Here is a 17,701-nt window from a genome sequence, read left to right on the forward strand (position 1 = left end):
GTCTGAGTAGATCATAGAGAATGTGGGATCCTGGGGGAAAGCAGTGCAAAATACCATAGGAATGAATTACTTTCCTTCTGTAGTCCCAAACTATAAAATATTTAGAGCTACAAACTGCAGCTTTTCCTATGAAGGGATGGGAGGGAGGAGAGAGGGATCCTTTAATCCCCCTTCTTTACTCCAAACTGTGTCATGTATTAGAGGATACAATATCCTAAATGTTGTTATCTCTAGTGGTATCCTCTATTTATGACTCAGTCCTCTGATAGCAGCACTTCCCCCAGGCTTACTTGAAATTCTTGGTTTTGAGGAGACCATTTTGCATGGATATATTAAGGTTCCAGAAATCAAATCCATCTTCCATTACAAAAGGTTCCTTGTTACTGCTATGCTGCCCAAAGAAGATCACAATCTAGATAAATTTATTAATACTAGACCTGCTACTAGTTTTCTACTTAAGTTTAATTGTATCATCTTGGAAAATATTAGTCTGGTGTGTATATCATTTTTAAAAAGTTTAAGAAGTCAAAATGTCATAGTTGATAAATAACATTGAGGATATAGTTATCATAGTTTGAAATTTATCCTTGTGAGACATACGCATCTGCTAAATGCTAGTTGTTCCTTTCATACTACTGTCTAGCACTTCCCACCTTCCATTCCATTGTGCTTCCCCCACTAGAAAGTGAATGTCTCTTAATTCACCTGTATTCAATGCTTAGTCTTAGGAGATACATGATATTTATTAAATAAGTTTGTGTTGAATAGTTGTAGAAACAGTTCACAAAGTAGTATTTACCTTTTCCTGTTGTGGGGGTCAGAGCTTTGGGGGGTCGGGAGTAATAAGCTGAAATAACTCCATCATTTCTTAAGAAAAAGTTATTTAGTTAGGGTTTCAATGAGGGATATCGATGAAACTTTAGGAGGGTATTGAACTTTTAAGTTAAAACTCTATCTTTTTTTTTTAAACATGTGAAGCCTAACTTAAACCTTTCATTAAGAGCATAAACAAAAATTTATGTAGTTATGTACCTCCTTGCAAGGTAATTGTGGAAGAAGGGAAAGTGAGTATTCTTCCCCTAGTGATCTCATCAGGAAAGAGAAACCAGTTAATAGAAGAGGCTTATTTTTTTATTTATCAGCATCTCTTGACAGTGACCACTTCTATATACAGAATTCTGTGGGGGGGGGATTTCTTAATATATGTAAGCACGTGCCATTTCATTACTATGTTTATCTAAGAAAAGTCACACTAGCTTTCTTTCAGTATGTGGGAAGAAGTCTAGACTAGGCCATCACAAGATCAGACAATGTTCAGAAGCCACCCAGTGTAGTTCCCAGAGCTTCCAGGTCTCCCAGGAGGGAAGTTTGTCTCCTTGGCTAATACTCTGTCATTTTGTAGAGTTTATTGTAAAGTACTGCTTAAGCGGTGAATATTTCTAATTTAGTCTGACACTACTTTGTTTCATGTATAATAAAATCTCCCCAATTTAGAACAAAATGGAGAAGTTTTAATGACTGAAATTTTCCAGTTGTAAAGTTTTCTTAAGAATATGGTCTTTCAGTTAGCCATAGAAAGTTCAAAGACAACAAAGCAATTATATTGTATCCAGATTGTTACAAATTCCAAAATAAAGGTCCCAAATGAATATGGTTTTACTACATTTTATCTAATGCATTGTAGGGTATATTGGATATATTAAAAGCATTGCAAGGAAGGCTTTTTCTTTTCTCACTTTCTTCCTGAGAATGCAGAAACCAAAGAATGTCCAACAAAGAATAGAACTAACTTTTTCAGATTTGTCAGTTCATGGATAAAAAGTAGAGACAGAATGGTGAAGCACCTGTTGCTTTAAAGGCAATAAACTAAGGAAATGTTTTAACAGAAGTCATCAGCTTTCTAAGATCTCTTTTATCCATCTCACATCACTCATTGCTCTTAATTCCTTTGTCACATTTTTTCCTGCCTTACAAGTAATCCTTGAAATCCATGGAGCATTTTATGTATAACCAGAACCATGTGGATGGTTCTCACGTATTCACTGTAACCCCAAATCCCAGCATTTCTGCTGCCCCTCCTTTCCCATGTATTTAGCTTTAGATGCAGGTCTGAGAAGCAAATAGTTGTGGTAATAGGAATTCATCTCACTGCCATCACTTTCCACCTACCAAGACTCTAAATTCAGTCTCTGGTGGGTTTCAGATAACAGAGAGCCACCAACAGGCCCTCTGCAGCTCTTTGATCTCCACCACTGCATTCTATACTCTTCTTTCTGAGGAGCTAGTTCCTCTGGCAGCTGTTTCCCTCATGCCAGGCCATTGGTTATTTATGTGTAAGAGTATACATTGGCCAATGGAAATTTCTAGAAATTTCTTATGAAATCTCATTATTTAGATAAAGGTTAAAATTAATACTGTTTAGTCCATTCCTAATGGAACAGTTCTCTTGAATATCAGTAAGTAAGTTGAGATGAGGAGGGGCAAAAAGTTCTTTCCAGCCCTTCAGGTTGAGTAGCTTCACTGTGCTATCCCCTGGGCACTGCTTTCATTTCCCCCCACATAACATGTAAGAGTGATACATGTCTTTTAAGGATAACCTTAGAAATAAATGACATCTTTTATTGTGCCTTTTTGGTTTTCTGGTATTACCCTTTAGAATACAGTTTTTAAGATATCCAGCAATAGAGGCATCATGGTTTTAACCTTATTTAGGTTTTCTAACATCTACCTTATTTAGGTTTTCTGAAAGAGACTAAAACTGATATCCCCTGAGGTCTTCTAGGATTATTCAAACCGAAGTACATACGCTTAGGGCAGGGACAGACAGAGTAGCAAATTCAGGTCTTCATTTCAGTAGGTTTTTTTCCCCACTGTATTTTGGAAATTGATGTTTGATTTTGCTCTCTCTTATCCTAGAGCATAGCAGTTACTCATATGTTGAGTCCTTCGTGGTTGTCGTAAGTGTGGATATTCTTTGCTGTGATTGCTTTTCTATGTGATTTTCTTTGCCTTCGGTGTGATTTTTTTTTTTTCCCTATCACATATTTTATTTTCCATGAGGTTGATTCTGAAAGTATTTTAAGGTTTATAATGGTGTCTTCCCCTAGTTTAACTAGGCCATCTCCCTTTTCAGGTATTTATTTCTATTGTATTGCATCTTATCTTTAATCTCTGATGTCATAAAGTTGCTGCTTTCATTTCCTATAACTTTTTCACATTTTCTTTCAGAATGTGATTTTCATTGTTCATTGTTTCTTATTGTTCGTCTTCATTTTTTCTCACAGAATTTGCATAGGCCCAACACTACATTTTAAACAGACGTTCCAGCCAAGTATGTTGTTTGCCTAAAACAAGGTGAATGTTTGACTCTTTTCCATCCTGATCTAAGCACTCTTTTTATCTTTGTGTTAGAATATTAGCCAATGAACAGGATGTTCACAGTTATATCAACTGTTCAGTCATTTAGCTGCCTGAGGGACTTGTGGTCATGAATACAGTATTTCCCCTCTGCTCAACCAAGTCATAACTTGCTGATTCCAGCCCACCTTTGATAGAGTAGAGGAGGGATAAAAGGGCAGCTGTTGGGTCTATAGTGAATGCAGAGTGTGACAGGAGCTCCTTTTCTCTGGCCTGCGCAGTCCCTTCAAACTGGGAAACACCAATGACAGCACTACCCCTGTCCCATGTGGTAACTTTGTACAGATTAGAAAAACATACCCTTCCTCAGTGCACTTTGCTTCCTTTTGCTGACTAACTGCATGGTGATTCCAGTGAATGGTGCCCCTTAGAGTTGTGTTGTGCACATGGCTCTACGTAGATTAGCCCTAATCAGTGAGGAATTTGAGGATTTCAACCTCTCCTTCCCCTGCATGGTACTCTTTTCTCTGGAAGAAGAAACTAATTTTCAGTCCCAGTGTTGTCTTACAGTTCAATGCAGATTATCAGAAGATCCTTCTAGGACCAGTTTAAAGTAGGAGGTTAGGAGCTAGCAACAGTATAGCTATACTTACTGCTTTTTGGTTTTTTTGTCATGTTGTGGGAGGGAGGTTTTAAGAACTTTTACTTACCTCTTTCAGTTTGTTGGGTTTTGTTTTTTATTTTGTTCTGTTTTGTTTTTTAATGACCCTTTGATTTTATTAAGAGTTAACTCTCTCTAGAAGGCACCTTACATCCCCTTTTTAAAGGAAACTAGTATAATAGAATTGTCTCAGATTTTATTTTCAAGTGGATTATTATATTGATTGAGATAAAAACCAAAAATCCGAAGGAAAAGAGGGATAACTTGTTATGTAGTAGATCCTTTAATACCTGGCGAGTCCCAACTTCCACTGATATTCTCTTCAGAGCCTTGAAATAGCCCTCAGTAATTATAAGGATTTTAGACATGAATATTGATATTTATGCTGACATTTATATCCTAAATAGTTTAAAATTATGGTTTGCTTTTTAATGCTTTTTATTTTTGAAAGGAATTGATTTAGCCTTAGGAAAAAGCAGTCATATTTCTCTTGACATCCAAACCTATATGTCAGCACACTGAAATGCCATTTGTAGTTGCTTTTCCTGTAAGTGATACCTCATTATGACTAAGAATACACTAGTGGTAAGTTCTTTTAAAGGTGTAAATTAATTATAGTGGAAAGATAAAAATATTTTTATCCTGTGATCTAATATTATTTGACACGTAATAATATTTATGACAAGCCCAACTATATCTACTTATATTTTTCTGAAAGACATTCTGTTTTCAGTCCTGATTCTAATCATTTTCAGTTTATATAAACATAGCACTGGTGTTTTTATATAACAGGCACTCTGCAAAGTACTTTGGATATATAGTAGAATCAGTAATGCTGAATTTATATAGCATCATTGGGAGTGTGCATGTGAGTGAATCTTCCAGATTACTAAAATTACCCTTGTAAGTAATTAAATATCCCTTTTATGCAATATATGCATTTAAAACAGTTAAACTATGTTACATATTTTCATACATTTTTAACAGAACATTCTCTACATAATTAGTAGTTTCTCGGTGGCTGAAGATCATCACCATAAATAGACCCAGAGGCCACTGATTGGTTCTTTAATAGTGATTGGACCAGACTATTGCCAGTATGTCTGTTTTATATTATTTTTCTCTCCTGTCACTGTCATGCTATTTAGTTCTCCCTTCTGCCATCAGTATACGTGACTCTAATATGTATAACTCAATGCTTTTAATGTGTTGGGATTTTGAAACTTAAAAACCCAAGTTTTTGATTGGGTTTTTGATTTGTTAAACCCTATATTAGATTGATGTATAGGTTAAAAGTAAGTGCTGAATCATGGTATAAGATATCCTATAGAGTCAGTTATGTAGGTTCCAGTGTCTTACATATATGGTGACTGTTGTATAAATTAACAAAAGAAAATGTTGGTAGCCAAGATGATCTTTCCCGTAGAGTACGTCTGCTATTTCCTCTTTGATCCATTTTTTTCATGTACCCCAGAGACCTACACCAAAGCTCAGAACTGACTTTAGTATAATTTCTATACTGTAGTTTCTTTTACTCCTCTTTTATGATCTGGTTCAACTATCTCCTGCTCTGTGATGCCTTTCTTAAGTCTTCCAAATAGTAAAGCAGTTAATTGGTCCTCTCTCTGCCTTCTCACAGATTTTTTTTTTTAATGTATTTCTATTAGAGCATTTGTTAAAATTATGGTGTCATAGTCATAATAGCTAACCTTCTGAAGCACTTATTATGTACCAGGTGTTATGCTAAGGGCTTTATGTGTATTATTGCATTGAATACTCATTCTTTAAAAGACCCTTTGAATAATTCACAGAGATGAAAAGGTACAGCATGGGGAATATAGTCAATAATATTGTAATAACTTGTATGGTGACAGTGACTACATTATTATGGTAAGCATTGATTAATGTATAGAATTGTTGAATCAGGGGTGCCTGGGTGACTCAGTGGGTTAAAGCCTCTGCCTTCAGCTCAGGTCATGGCCCCAGGGTCCTGGGATTGAGCCCCACATCGGGCTCTCATGCTCAGCAGGGAGCCTGCTTTCCTCTCTCTCTCTCTCTGCCTGCCTCTCCGCCTACTTGTAATCTCTGTCAAGTAAATAAATAAAATCTAAAAAAAAAAAAAAAAAATTGTTGAATCACTATGTTGTACACCTAAAACTAATATAACATTGTATGTTAATTATACTTTTTTAATGAATAAAAAATAAATGAAAGACCCTTTGAAGTAGATAATTACTACTTTCTCCATTTTCCAAAATGGGGTTAAGTGAAGGAGAAGGAAAATATAACTTGGCCAAGTGATAGAGCTGGGATTTAAATCCAGGCAGTTTGATTCTAGTTTCCACATTTTTCATACCTATCAGATGAAGCACAGAGAGGTAACTGGTCCAAAGTTACATATCTAGTAAGTGACAGAACTAAAATTTGAATCCCAGGCAGTTTGACCTCAAAGACAGTGTTCTTAATTATTTATTTTCAATCCAACGCTCCTCTTTGTAAATTCCTTAAAGGGAGACCTCATAATATCTGTCATGTATCTATAGAATGTGACACATAAGGGGTTCTTTAAAAAGGAGGGCACTTGATATAATGAGCACTGGGTGTTACATGCAGCTGATGAATCACTGAATTCTACTCATGAAACTAATAATACACTATATGTTAACTAACTTGAAATTAAATTTTTAAAAAATTCTTAAATGTTTGAGAATAAATTAATGGACTTTTCACTGCCTGATATGTAACAGTACTAATAAGCTAGGGTTTGCTTTTATATCTTTACTCTCAGGGAAAACTTTAATATTTTGACCTTTATTATTCCTCATCATCTCCCTCCAAACTGGTATATTAACTATACTTACCAAAGTCTACAAGCCACTGTCTTTGCCTTAGTACAGTTTGTCAAGTCCAACCTACCACACATAGGCCACACATATTCAAAATGAGAAAGAGATTAAAGGAAATGAGTATCTGCAACAATATCAGTAACAATAATAACAGTAATAGTTCAGGGAATATGAAAACAGCAGCTAACAATTTTTAAAAAGGCCCTGAATACTCCTGATTTTGCGGTGTCTGGCTGGTTCAGTTGGTAGAGCATGTGACTCTTGATCTCAGGGTTTTACATTTGAGCCCCACATTGGCTATAGAGATTGCTTAAGTTAAAATCTTTAAAAATAAATACAGCCATCTAAAACATGCAAGGGAAGGAGAGAAAGGAAGGGGAGGTGGGAAAAGAGAGCATGCAAGGATGTGAGTAGGAAAAGCACAGAGAAGAAAGAAAGGGTTGGGGAGGAATGGAGAATTGTTCATTCCTGACAATTAAATCCATCCCGTCAGTCTGATGTTTGATCAAAATAGTTATACAGGGGCGCCTGGGTGACTCAGTGGGCTAAAGCCTCTGCCTTTAGCTCAGGTCATGATCTCAGGGTCCTGGTATCAAGCCCCACGTCAGGTTCTCTGCTCCGCCTCCTCTCTCCTCTCTCTCCCTGCCTGCCTCTCTGACTATTTATGATCTCTGTCTGTAAATAAGTGAATAAAAATCTTTTAAAAAAAAAATAGTTAGGCAAATGAAGTTAGGCAGGAATAGCCTTACAGGTAAATAAAAATAACCAATTAAGTGTAACATTACATGTCATATGTTTATACTTCAGTAGAAATGGTAAATTAATCGTCTAAATTCCATGGAGTAAGCACACATATATAATGCACATCAATTATACTAGTGGTCTTTTAAAACGTACTTTAAAATTCACCTTCTGGGACACCTGGTTCACTTGGTTAGAAACGTGTGTGACTCTTGATCTCGGGGTCATGAGTTCAAGCCCCATGCTGGGTGTAGAGATCACTAAAAAGATAAGTAAACTTAAAAATTGAACTACCGTATGATAAAGGTGGCCTAAATAAAACTGATTTGTTGGTTCATCAGCTTGGAATTACAAAAGCTCTAACAATTAGCTCTAGCTCTAGCTTTGAAACAGCATTTTTTCTGTCTACATAAATTCTTTTGTAGCAAGGAAACATATTAGAAATCCTACTTTTAAGTTTGATTGAACAAGAGCAGTAATACACATCATTTAGGAAATGGACAACAGTTAGTCCAGGCCTAAAAGATGTCTAATTTTTATAGTCATTTTTTTTATTCTCTAGAGTCTAGCTTAAATCTCACTGTTTTCATGAGCTTCCTCAGCCATCATTACCCACAATACTTTCTTTCTTTCCTAATTTATATAATTCTTAGAGGAGTTAGTATAGGATAGTGGTTGAGACTGGGGTTGTCATACCACCTATGCTGTCAGTTTACTTGCTGTGTTAATCTAGGCAAGCTGGTAAACCTTTGACAAGCCTTGATTTCTTCTTTTGTAATTTAAGGTTGATAAAGATGTTGTCTCTCCTTTGGGTTATTATGAAGGTTGAGTGAGACCATGTATGTAAAGATGTTAGCACCTTGCCTTGCATATACTACATGTTTAGTTAACATTAGCTATTACTGTTAGGATTAACAACTGCACTACTACTGCCACCGTAATTCATATGTGTTCTGTCTCTTCCTAGAGTGTCCTCAAGTTCGTAGATGCTCAACTAAGTATTTACTTGAAGGGTGGATGAGGGTGCAAGGAAAGACCAGTAGTTAGAGATTTTAACTTGGGGGCTTCCATAAGAGAAATGGTAGGATTCGAATCTACAGTGGTGGGGACCTCCAGGTGATAGCTAGGCACTCAATAAGCAGAATGTGAGAGGGAATAAAAAGGATTAGAAAAAAGGGAAACATTAGTAGTGCTGACATTGGAGTTAAAAGATTTGGGGATTGGAGAATAAGTCTCTTTATACCATGAAATAGCAGGAATTGAAGGCCACAATACCAGATTGATTAAATGGTTAGATGGTTAAATATCACACCATCTACTAATAGAGTCATAGTAGTAGGACAATTTTTTGGAGGTCATTTGTTTATCAATGACTTTCTAAGTTCATGGCCTGTAATTCAAATGACACCCTTAAGCTCAGAAATCAGCCCATGAAAGGGAGTTTTAATTTTACCTCCTCTACTTTTTTTTATGCACTGGAGAGGCTATTTAACCAAAATTGGAAGGGATGACAATTCTTCTCGAGAGTCTTGAGAAATGTCATGCTTGTGCAAGTTATGGACATACAGGTATGTGGAAAATGGTAACAATGAGATAGGGTGTTTTTTTGGATCTAAATATCCTCGAAGGAAAAAAAATGGATTTCTTTGAAAATAGTTTTCATGTCTTGCTATCAAAGGGTGTGAGGTTTGTGCTTTTACTTCTTGGTCATTTTTAATATACCAGGAAAGAATAGGAATGCTGCAAGATGGAGGACAACATGAAAACCAAGAGAGGCAGCATTAACAGCAGTCCGTCCTGTTTTGAGAGCATTTGAGGAGGAGAATAAATGAGTAATTGACTCCTTTTAGTTGATTGTAATTCAAAGTTTGTTTATTTACACAAGAAAGAATGGAGTTGGGTAAAAAGGTACTCTCTTAATTAGTCAGGAACAACTTAGATATTAGAAGTATAAAGAAAGGCAGCATTTGTTTAAGGACTTGGAAAAATACTGTATTTCCATGTGGGTTAGTTATTTTTGTTACTCTCTTAATAGGCTACATATTAATTTTAGTATAAATAGAATTGTTCTATAAGCTAATAATGTATACGCCCTTACTCAACTTCTTTCAGTTTTTCTAATACACTATAGTCTCTCTCATATCTAGGACTTTGACAGTCCTGTGACATTTACTGAGAAGACTCACCCACTGTCCCTTTCCTGTCTCATTTGTGTACTTTCTGTAATTTTACTGCCACAGCACTTAGTGTGTTCTGGTAGAAATTAATGTTTGTCTTGTTTACCACTGTTTTCCTGCATATACTCAGTATCAGTTCATTAAAATAAAATATATCTATTACTGTATCTGCCTCACATTTTAAAAAGTTCAGAGTATTATTAAAATTCAATTTTCTGATTATTATGATAAGAGTATGGACTCATGTAATTAAAACATGCCTCTTGAGTCATTTTTGTAGTAGTAGCTTAAGGGAAAAGAAAAGGAAAGACATGAATAAACAAGTTCTGAAGAAGATCGGGGTTCACATATAATACTCTGAATAGATGCTGAAAAAGCATTCGACAAAGTACAGCATCCCTTCCTGATCAAAACTCTTCAAAGTGTAGGGATAGAGGGCGCATACCTCAATATTATCAAAGCCAGCTATGAAAAACCCACTGCAAATATCATTCTCAATGGAGAAAAACTGAGACCTTTTCTGCTAAGGTCAGGAACACGACAGGGATGTCCATTATCACCACTGCTATTCAACATAGTACTAGAAGTCGTAGCCTCAGCAATCAGACAACAAAAAGAAATTAAAGCCATCCAAATTGGCAAAGAAGTAGTCAAACTATCATTCTTTGCAGATGATATGATACTATATGTGGAAAACCCAAAAGACTCCACTCCCAATCTGCTAGAACTTGTACAGGAGTTCAGTAGTATCAGGATATAAAATCAACGCACAGAAATCAGTTGCATTTCTTTACACCAACAACAAGACAGAGAAATTAAGGAGTCAATCCCTTTTACAGTTGCACCCAAAACCATAAGATACCTAGGAATAAACCTAACCAAAGAGGCTAAGAATCTATACTCAGAAAACTGTATAGTACTCATGAAAGAAACTGAGGAAGACAAAAAGAAATGGAAAAATGTCCCATGCTCCTGGATTGGAAGAACAAATATTGTGAAAATGTCTTTGCTACCTAAAGCAATCTACACACTTAATGCAATCCCTATCAAAATCCCATCCATTTTTTTCAAAGAAGTGGAACAAATAATCCTAAAATTTATATGGAACCAGAAAAGACCTCGAATAGCCAAAGGAATATTTAAAAGGAAATCCAAAGCTTGTGGCATCACAGTTCCGGACTTCAAGCTCTATTACAAAGCTGTCATCATCAAGACAGCATGGTACTGGCACAAAAACAGACACATAGATCAATGGAACAGAATAGAGAGCCCAGAAATAGACCCTAAACTCTAAGGTCAACTAATCTTTGACAAAGCAGGAAAGAATGTCCAATGGAAAAAAGCAGCCTCTTCAATAAATGGTGTTGGGAAAATTGGACAGCCATATGCAGAAAAATGAAATTGGACCATTTCCTTACACCATACATGAAAATAGACTCAAAATGGATGAAGGACCTCAGTGTGAGAAAGGAATCCATCAAAATCCTTGAGGAGAACACAGGCAGCAACCTCTTCGACCTCAGCCGCAGCAACTTCTTCCTAGGAATATTGCCAAAGGCAAGGGAAGCAAGGGCAAAAATGAACTATTGGGACTTCATCAAGATCAAAAGCTTTTGCACAGCAAAGGAAACAGTTAACAAAACCAAAAGACAACTGACAGAATGGGAGAAGATATTTGCAAACGACATATCAGATAAAGGGCTAGTGCCCAAAATCTATAAAGAACTTAGCAAACTCAACACCCAAAGAACAAATAATCCAATCAAGAAATGGGCAGAGGACATGAACAAACATTTCTGCAAAGACGACATCCAGATGGCCAACAGACACATGAAAAAGTGCTCCACATCACTCGGCACCAGGGAAATACAAATCAAAACCACAGTGAGATACCACCTCACACCAGTCAGAATGGCTAAAATGAACAAGTCAGGAAATGACAGATGCTGGCAAGGATGCAGAGAAAGGGGAACCCTCCTACACTGTTGGTGGGAATGCAAGCTGGTGCAACCACTCTGGAAAACAGCATGGAGGTTCCTCAAAAAGTTGAAAATAGAGCTATCCTACGACCCAGCAATTGCACTACTGGGTTTTTACCCTAAAGATATGAATGTAGTGAATTGAAGGGGCATGTGCGACCGAATGTTTATAGCAGCCATGTTCACAAAGCCAAACTATGGAAAGAACCTAGATGTCCATCAACAAATGAATGGATAAAGAGGGTGTGGTATATATATATATACAATGGAATACTATGCAGCCGTCAAAAGAAATAAAACCTTGCCATTTGCGACAACATGGATGGAACTCAAGGGTATTATGCTTAGCGAAATAAGTCAGTCAGAGAAAGACTACTCTCATATGATCTCCCTGATACGAGAAAGTGGAGATGCAACGTGGGGGGTTTGGACGGTAGGAAGGGAAGGAGACAAACCATGAGAGACTCTTAATCTCACAAAACAAACTGAGGGTTGCTGGGGGGAGTGGGGTAGGGAGAGGGTGGTTGGGTTATGGACATTTGGGAGGGTATGTGCTATGGTGAGTGCTGTGAAATGTGTAAACCTGGCAATTCACAGACCTGTACCCCTGGGACTAATAATACAGTATGTGTTTATAAAAATACAGTAAAAAAAAAAAAAAGAAAAGAAAAGAAAAAGAAGATAGGGATTCAGATCATCTAGTATTTTTGAGTATTCTACATATGTCTCGCATTCGGTATGCACTGTGTAGAACACAAAGGAGCTATAAAACTAGCTGCTCAAGGAAACCAAGTGTCAAAATAAGGAAAGAGAATTAATATTAGTTGGAAAACTGAGATCAGCTGAAAAGGAGCTGTTAACTTTGAATGTTGTTGACTTTGAACTTACAGAGGTTTAAGCAACTGGAATTCTCATTTTTCCCCCATTTCAGTTGTAGTCAGTGAACGTCACTGTGTCAGGGTAAATAATAGGTGTGGTAGCAGTAGCTGTGAAAAGGAAGTAATGTGTGTCCAGGAAGGATGTTGTGGTCCAGGTCAGACCAGTACTTTAAGGAAAGTAGTCCAAGGTCAGAGTATGCTTTTGGATTTCACAGATAATACTCACATTCTGTGTCAAGATTGCTATATTGACATTGGTGTTTATGTTAACTGTTGTTTTCTTCCATTTGCTTAGGATACAGTGCTCAGCCATGGATAGGAGGTTAGTGTGGTAGTTAAAGGATTGAAACACTTTGAGTTGGACACCCCAGGTATTTCATCCTGGCTGTGCCATTTCCTTTAGTTGTTGTATATACTCTAGTATCTGTTGTTCAGTTATTGTGAGGACTAACCAAATAATTGACGTAGAGTGCTTTATTAGTATAGTCCCTAGCACATAGTGAGTGCTCAATAAAGGTTAACAGTAAAGATTTCAGTATTGTCTCTGTCAGCATTGAGTCAAGGTCTAGGTGCCATTGCCTGAGATATCCAGAATCTTACACTGACAGTACTTTACCAGTTCTTACCCTTTTAGCACTCTCCATCCATGATGTAAGTATATTTCTGAAAGCAGAGTATCAGATATGATATATTTTATCTTTGTGAAAAAGCACTTTACTTGATCTCTTGCCTCTACCTTTCTTTCTGATCTTATCTTCTGCCACACTTAAATATACCAGGCTTACCTAGGAATGAACACACACGCACACACATCTCATGGTCTTTGATCTTACTTTACCTCTTGCTCAGGATGCTCTTCCTCTAGAGAGCCCCAGACCTCACTAACTGCACCTCATTTAGTCTCTTTAAATGTCACCTCTTTAGAAAGTCCTCCTCTGAGTATCCTATCTAAAATACTACTCCTTATGACTCTTTTATCCTGTTTAATATTTCCTTGTGGCATTTCTCATTAGCTCACCTTATTTTCTACATATATTCATTAACTGTCATTTCTTTCATTAACTGGAATAGAAGTTCCTTCAAGTTAGTATCATTCACTGTTTTATCTTCATGCCTGAAAGAGTGGTATGTAGACAACCACGTAAATATTTATTAAATCAATGATTGAAAAATTTGGAGGCTGCTAGACCCAAATACTAAAGTACTCTGTAAAGATTATTTTGGAAGTAGCTAAGTTGGGGAATCATACTGAGAAAAGTCTTAAAATGCAGTTTCTTTTTCTTTTAGGATAATGTTGTCTCTGGAGAGATGGGAGAAAAATTGTCCCTTCGTAAACAGCGCTTCATGCAGTTCTCTTCACTGGAACATGAAGGAGAATATTATATGACACCACGAGACTTCCTCTTTTCAATAATGTTTGACCAAATGGAACGTAAGTTGTTTTTTGGATTTTTTTTTAAGTTTTTTCTTAAAAATCAAACATTAAGGCTGATAAACTATTTTTCAGAATTGCTAATGGCTTTTCTTCATATTAATTATAATAATTCTTTGTGCCATGTAATTTGCTTATTATTTAGACTTTACATTTTTCATGACTCAAGTGTAGTTAAACTTTTTATGTATTTATCTAAGAAATACTTAGGTTTTTTTATGGGTTTTTCTAAAGAGCCAAAGGAAAAACGGGTAAGTTTTTAATGTCACTAAATATGTTAATAGAATAATTTATCTAAGATACTAGTTTTTGGTAGTATTGGTGTTTTAAAGTGGGCAAAGAATAAAACTAGATTAGGGATGGCTGGGTGGCTCAGTTGGTTAGGCTGCTGCCTTCAGCTTGGGTCATGATCCCAGGGTTCTGGGATTGAGTCCCACATCGGGCTCCTTGCTCAACAGGGAGCCTGCTTCTCTCACTGCCTCTGCCTGTCTCTCTGCCTGCTTGTATGTTCTCTCTCTCTCTCTCTCTCTCTCTCTGGCAAATAAATAAAATCTTTAAAAAGAAAAATACCAGATTAGAGCAGTTGGGCAGGGGGGACCAAAAATATAATGAGATGCAAAAATCCAGAAGCTATAATTACATAATTTTAATTCATAAAGCTTCAACTTTTAATTATTCCAAATGATGTTAGAAATTCTTAGTTATATTACCTAAACTAGTTCCTTTTACTTTGCAGAAAGTAAATATGGCCCTATACTCTGTGCCCTCTATTATAAAAGTATTCTCTGAAAACTTCTTAACTTCCTGTCACCTGTCAGGATGCTGGAAGTACTGCCCTGTAGGTAGCTATATGTAGAACAGCTGATATGGGCTAGGCCAAAGTGAGCAGTAACAAGTGTAAGTTAGGTTGAAAAAGACTATGAAGACTTGGGAAGTTATTTTCAATATTGAGAGATGACTTGAATAAAAACACAATGAATGATTATGACATGCTCTACACAGTAAGTTCATCGGTCACTAAAACCAAAGAATTGTGTTAGGGAGTGATGACAGATCAAATTGAAAAACAGATAAGGGTCATATTGTACAGGGCATTTCAGTTACCCTATGCAACCATCAGAGACTTGTATATTTGGTTGGAATGTGTGGACATCATCTTTGACCAGTGAGGGAGCAATGAAGGCTTATGAGCAAAAAAAGAAATATCGGTTATTTTGGTATCTCCTCTTTGGAGGGGAGTTTGGCAGTATGTATCAAAATCCTTAAAACATGTATTCACTTTGTGAGAAAACTTATAGAAAACTAGTCTAAGTAAATAACTAGAGAGATCAAAAAGGTTTTTTTAAGGTGGTTTACTTTCCAGCATGTAAAGAACTTGAACATCGTCACTCCTGTCCCTACAGCAAGAAAAAAAGCTGAAAAACTGAAAGTCAGCAGTTCTTCTTAGACCCATCAGAGAATTGAGAGAATTGAGACCATAAGGCATAGTAACATGAAAACTGGAGACAGATACAGAGATGCAGAGTTTACCTAGAGCAGAAACTACCCAGAAACCACCACTGCAGCCAGCATCTGGTGGGAATATTTAAAGAGTGATTTGGCTAATTGCTAGAATCTGAGCATGGGCTAGCTTGAGAGATGAAAACTTGTGAAGAACAGCCCTGACAGTCTTATGTACTTTTGGGAGTTTTACCTAGTAGAGCCCCACTAAGAGTGAAGATCTGAGAAAAATCTTCCCTCAGTGGGAGGGGAAAAGTAATCATTTTGAAACAACTCCAGAGCATTCTCTTCTCCTTAGCAAAGGCCTGCACAGACAGGAAACTTTTACCAAAGTCTAACTAACCGAGGTGAATGGAAATGCCCAACTTTGGCCTTCCTGTCTCACTTTTGAAGGAAAACAGAAAACTGAAAGCATTTCTGAGGATCACAACCCTGGGACTGAGGATCACAACCCTGGGACACAGGCCAGTAACAGACTGAGACCTAATCATAAGATTATAGGACACTTCTCCTCCCCCACACCTCACCACATACCAGGAAGGCTCTTGTCTAAAGCGGATACAACAGAAAGAACTGTACCTCTCAGACCTTATATATGAAGGAGTCTCTAGGGAAATGAGAACAAGAGAGGAGACAAAAACAAGGACACCAGAGGAAATGTTTAAAAACCTCTGACACCTACAACTATAGCAGACCATAAACTCATCCTAATGTTATTCAGATAAACATAGAACCTCATACTTAAAATATCTCCTTAAGTAACATTACCTGATAGATCTTACCTGGCTCTCAGAAAACTCAGGTGACATTCTAAAAGGCAAAAGGCAGTCTGAAGAGACAAAGCAAGCACCAGAACCAGATTCAAATATAGCAAAGATTTTGGAATTAGCAGACCAGAATTTAAAATAACCATGATTAATATAATTAAATGCTTTAGTAGAAAAAGTACATATAATAACAGGTAATGTATGCAGAGATGGGGAAACTCTTAGAATGAAAAAGAAATGCTAGAAATAAAAAACAGTATAATAAAAATGAAGAATGCCTTTGATAGGCTCATTAAAATAATGCTCTGCGCCAAGGAAATAATCAGTGAGCTTGAAGACATGTTGAGATTTCTTAAACTGCAAAGAAGGAAAACTGGAAGAAACAGTGTCCAAAAAGTGTGGTACAATTCAAAAATTGCTAGTGTAATACCAGAAGAAAGAACAGGAGAAATATTCAGAGTTATTAACAGCTGAGAAATTTCCAAAATTATTAATAAACACCAAACCACAAATTCAGGAACCTCACAGAATTCTAGGCAGGATAAATATTTAAAAAAAAAACAAAAAACAAAAAAACCACCCAAAACCCTATACCTAGGCATATATGCTTCAAACTATTGAAAATCAAAGACAAAGGAAAAAATCTTAACAGAAGTCAGAGAGGAAAAAGACCTTACCTAAAGGGAAACAGGGTTAAGAATTATATCATACTTCTCTTCTGAAACTATGGGATGGGGGAAGAGTTAAGATGGCAGAGTAATAAGGGGATCCTGGGACATAGCTACATCAACATCAAATCATTTTAAACAACTAGGAAATCCATCTGAGGAAAAAAAATAATCTGCACAATTAGAAGGAGAGAACGTGACATATGTGAGCTTCAGAGAGTGAACTGGGAGAGAGAAAAGCTGTAGTACTACAGAATGGTGGGAACCCCTTTCATGGAGCAGAGTCAGGGATGGAGGGAGAGTGGCACAAGGGTTGGAGCAAGGCTCAGTGATGTGGGGTGTGGGATATCCTGGGTCTCTGGGGAAGAGAATGTTCCTCTTCATGGAGTGGATTTGGAAGAGGATATTTTGCCTTTCCAAAGACAAAAACCCACCAGGCAATACTGAACCTCCATTCAACAGCAGGGGACAGAGGCACCCACAGATGGCAGATAACCTGTTTGTGGCTTTTTCAACAGAGGCTCTGAGTACATATGTCCGTGTGCACCTGCTTTTCTGGGACAAAAAGGTGCCAGATGCAGCCCTGTGAAGCTCTCTTTCAGTGGAAGGGAGTGGGTCCACATGCCACCAGGTACTTTTAAGACTTGTTTTGAATCCCAGCTGCCAGCCAGAGATATAACACTGGAGAATTAGCC

At 37.0% G+C, this 17,701-nt stretch overlaps 1 protein-coding gene across 1 annotated transcript in view; it reads left to right on the top strand.

Annotated features, from left to right (window-relative positions):
• The window catches only part of MICU2 (mitochondrial calcium uptake 2), a 164,430-nt gene that overhangs the window by 34,773 nt on the left and 111,956 nt on the right, over positions 1-17,701 (top strand). Inside the window, exon 2 of the mRNA XM_059144511.1 lies at positions 13,927-14,071. Within this exon, the coding sequence (XP_059000494.1) occupies positions 13,927-14,071 (145 nt within the window). The remainder of the gene's footprint in view (positions 1-13,926; positions 14,072-17,701) is intronic.

This window comes from Mustela lutreola, chromosome 13, assembly GCF_030435805.1.
Source record: "Mustela lutreola isolate mMusLut2 chromosome 13, mMusLut2.pri, whole genome shotgun sequence".
Classification (NCBI taxonomy): domain Eukaryota; kingdom Metazoa; phylum Chordata; class Mammalia; order Carnivora; family Mustelidae; genus Mustela; species Mustela lutreola.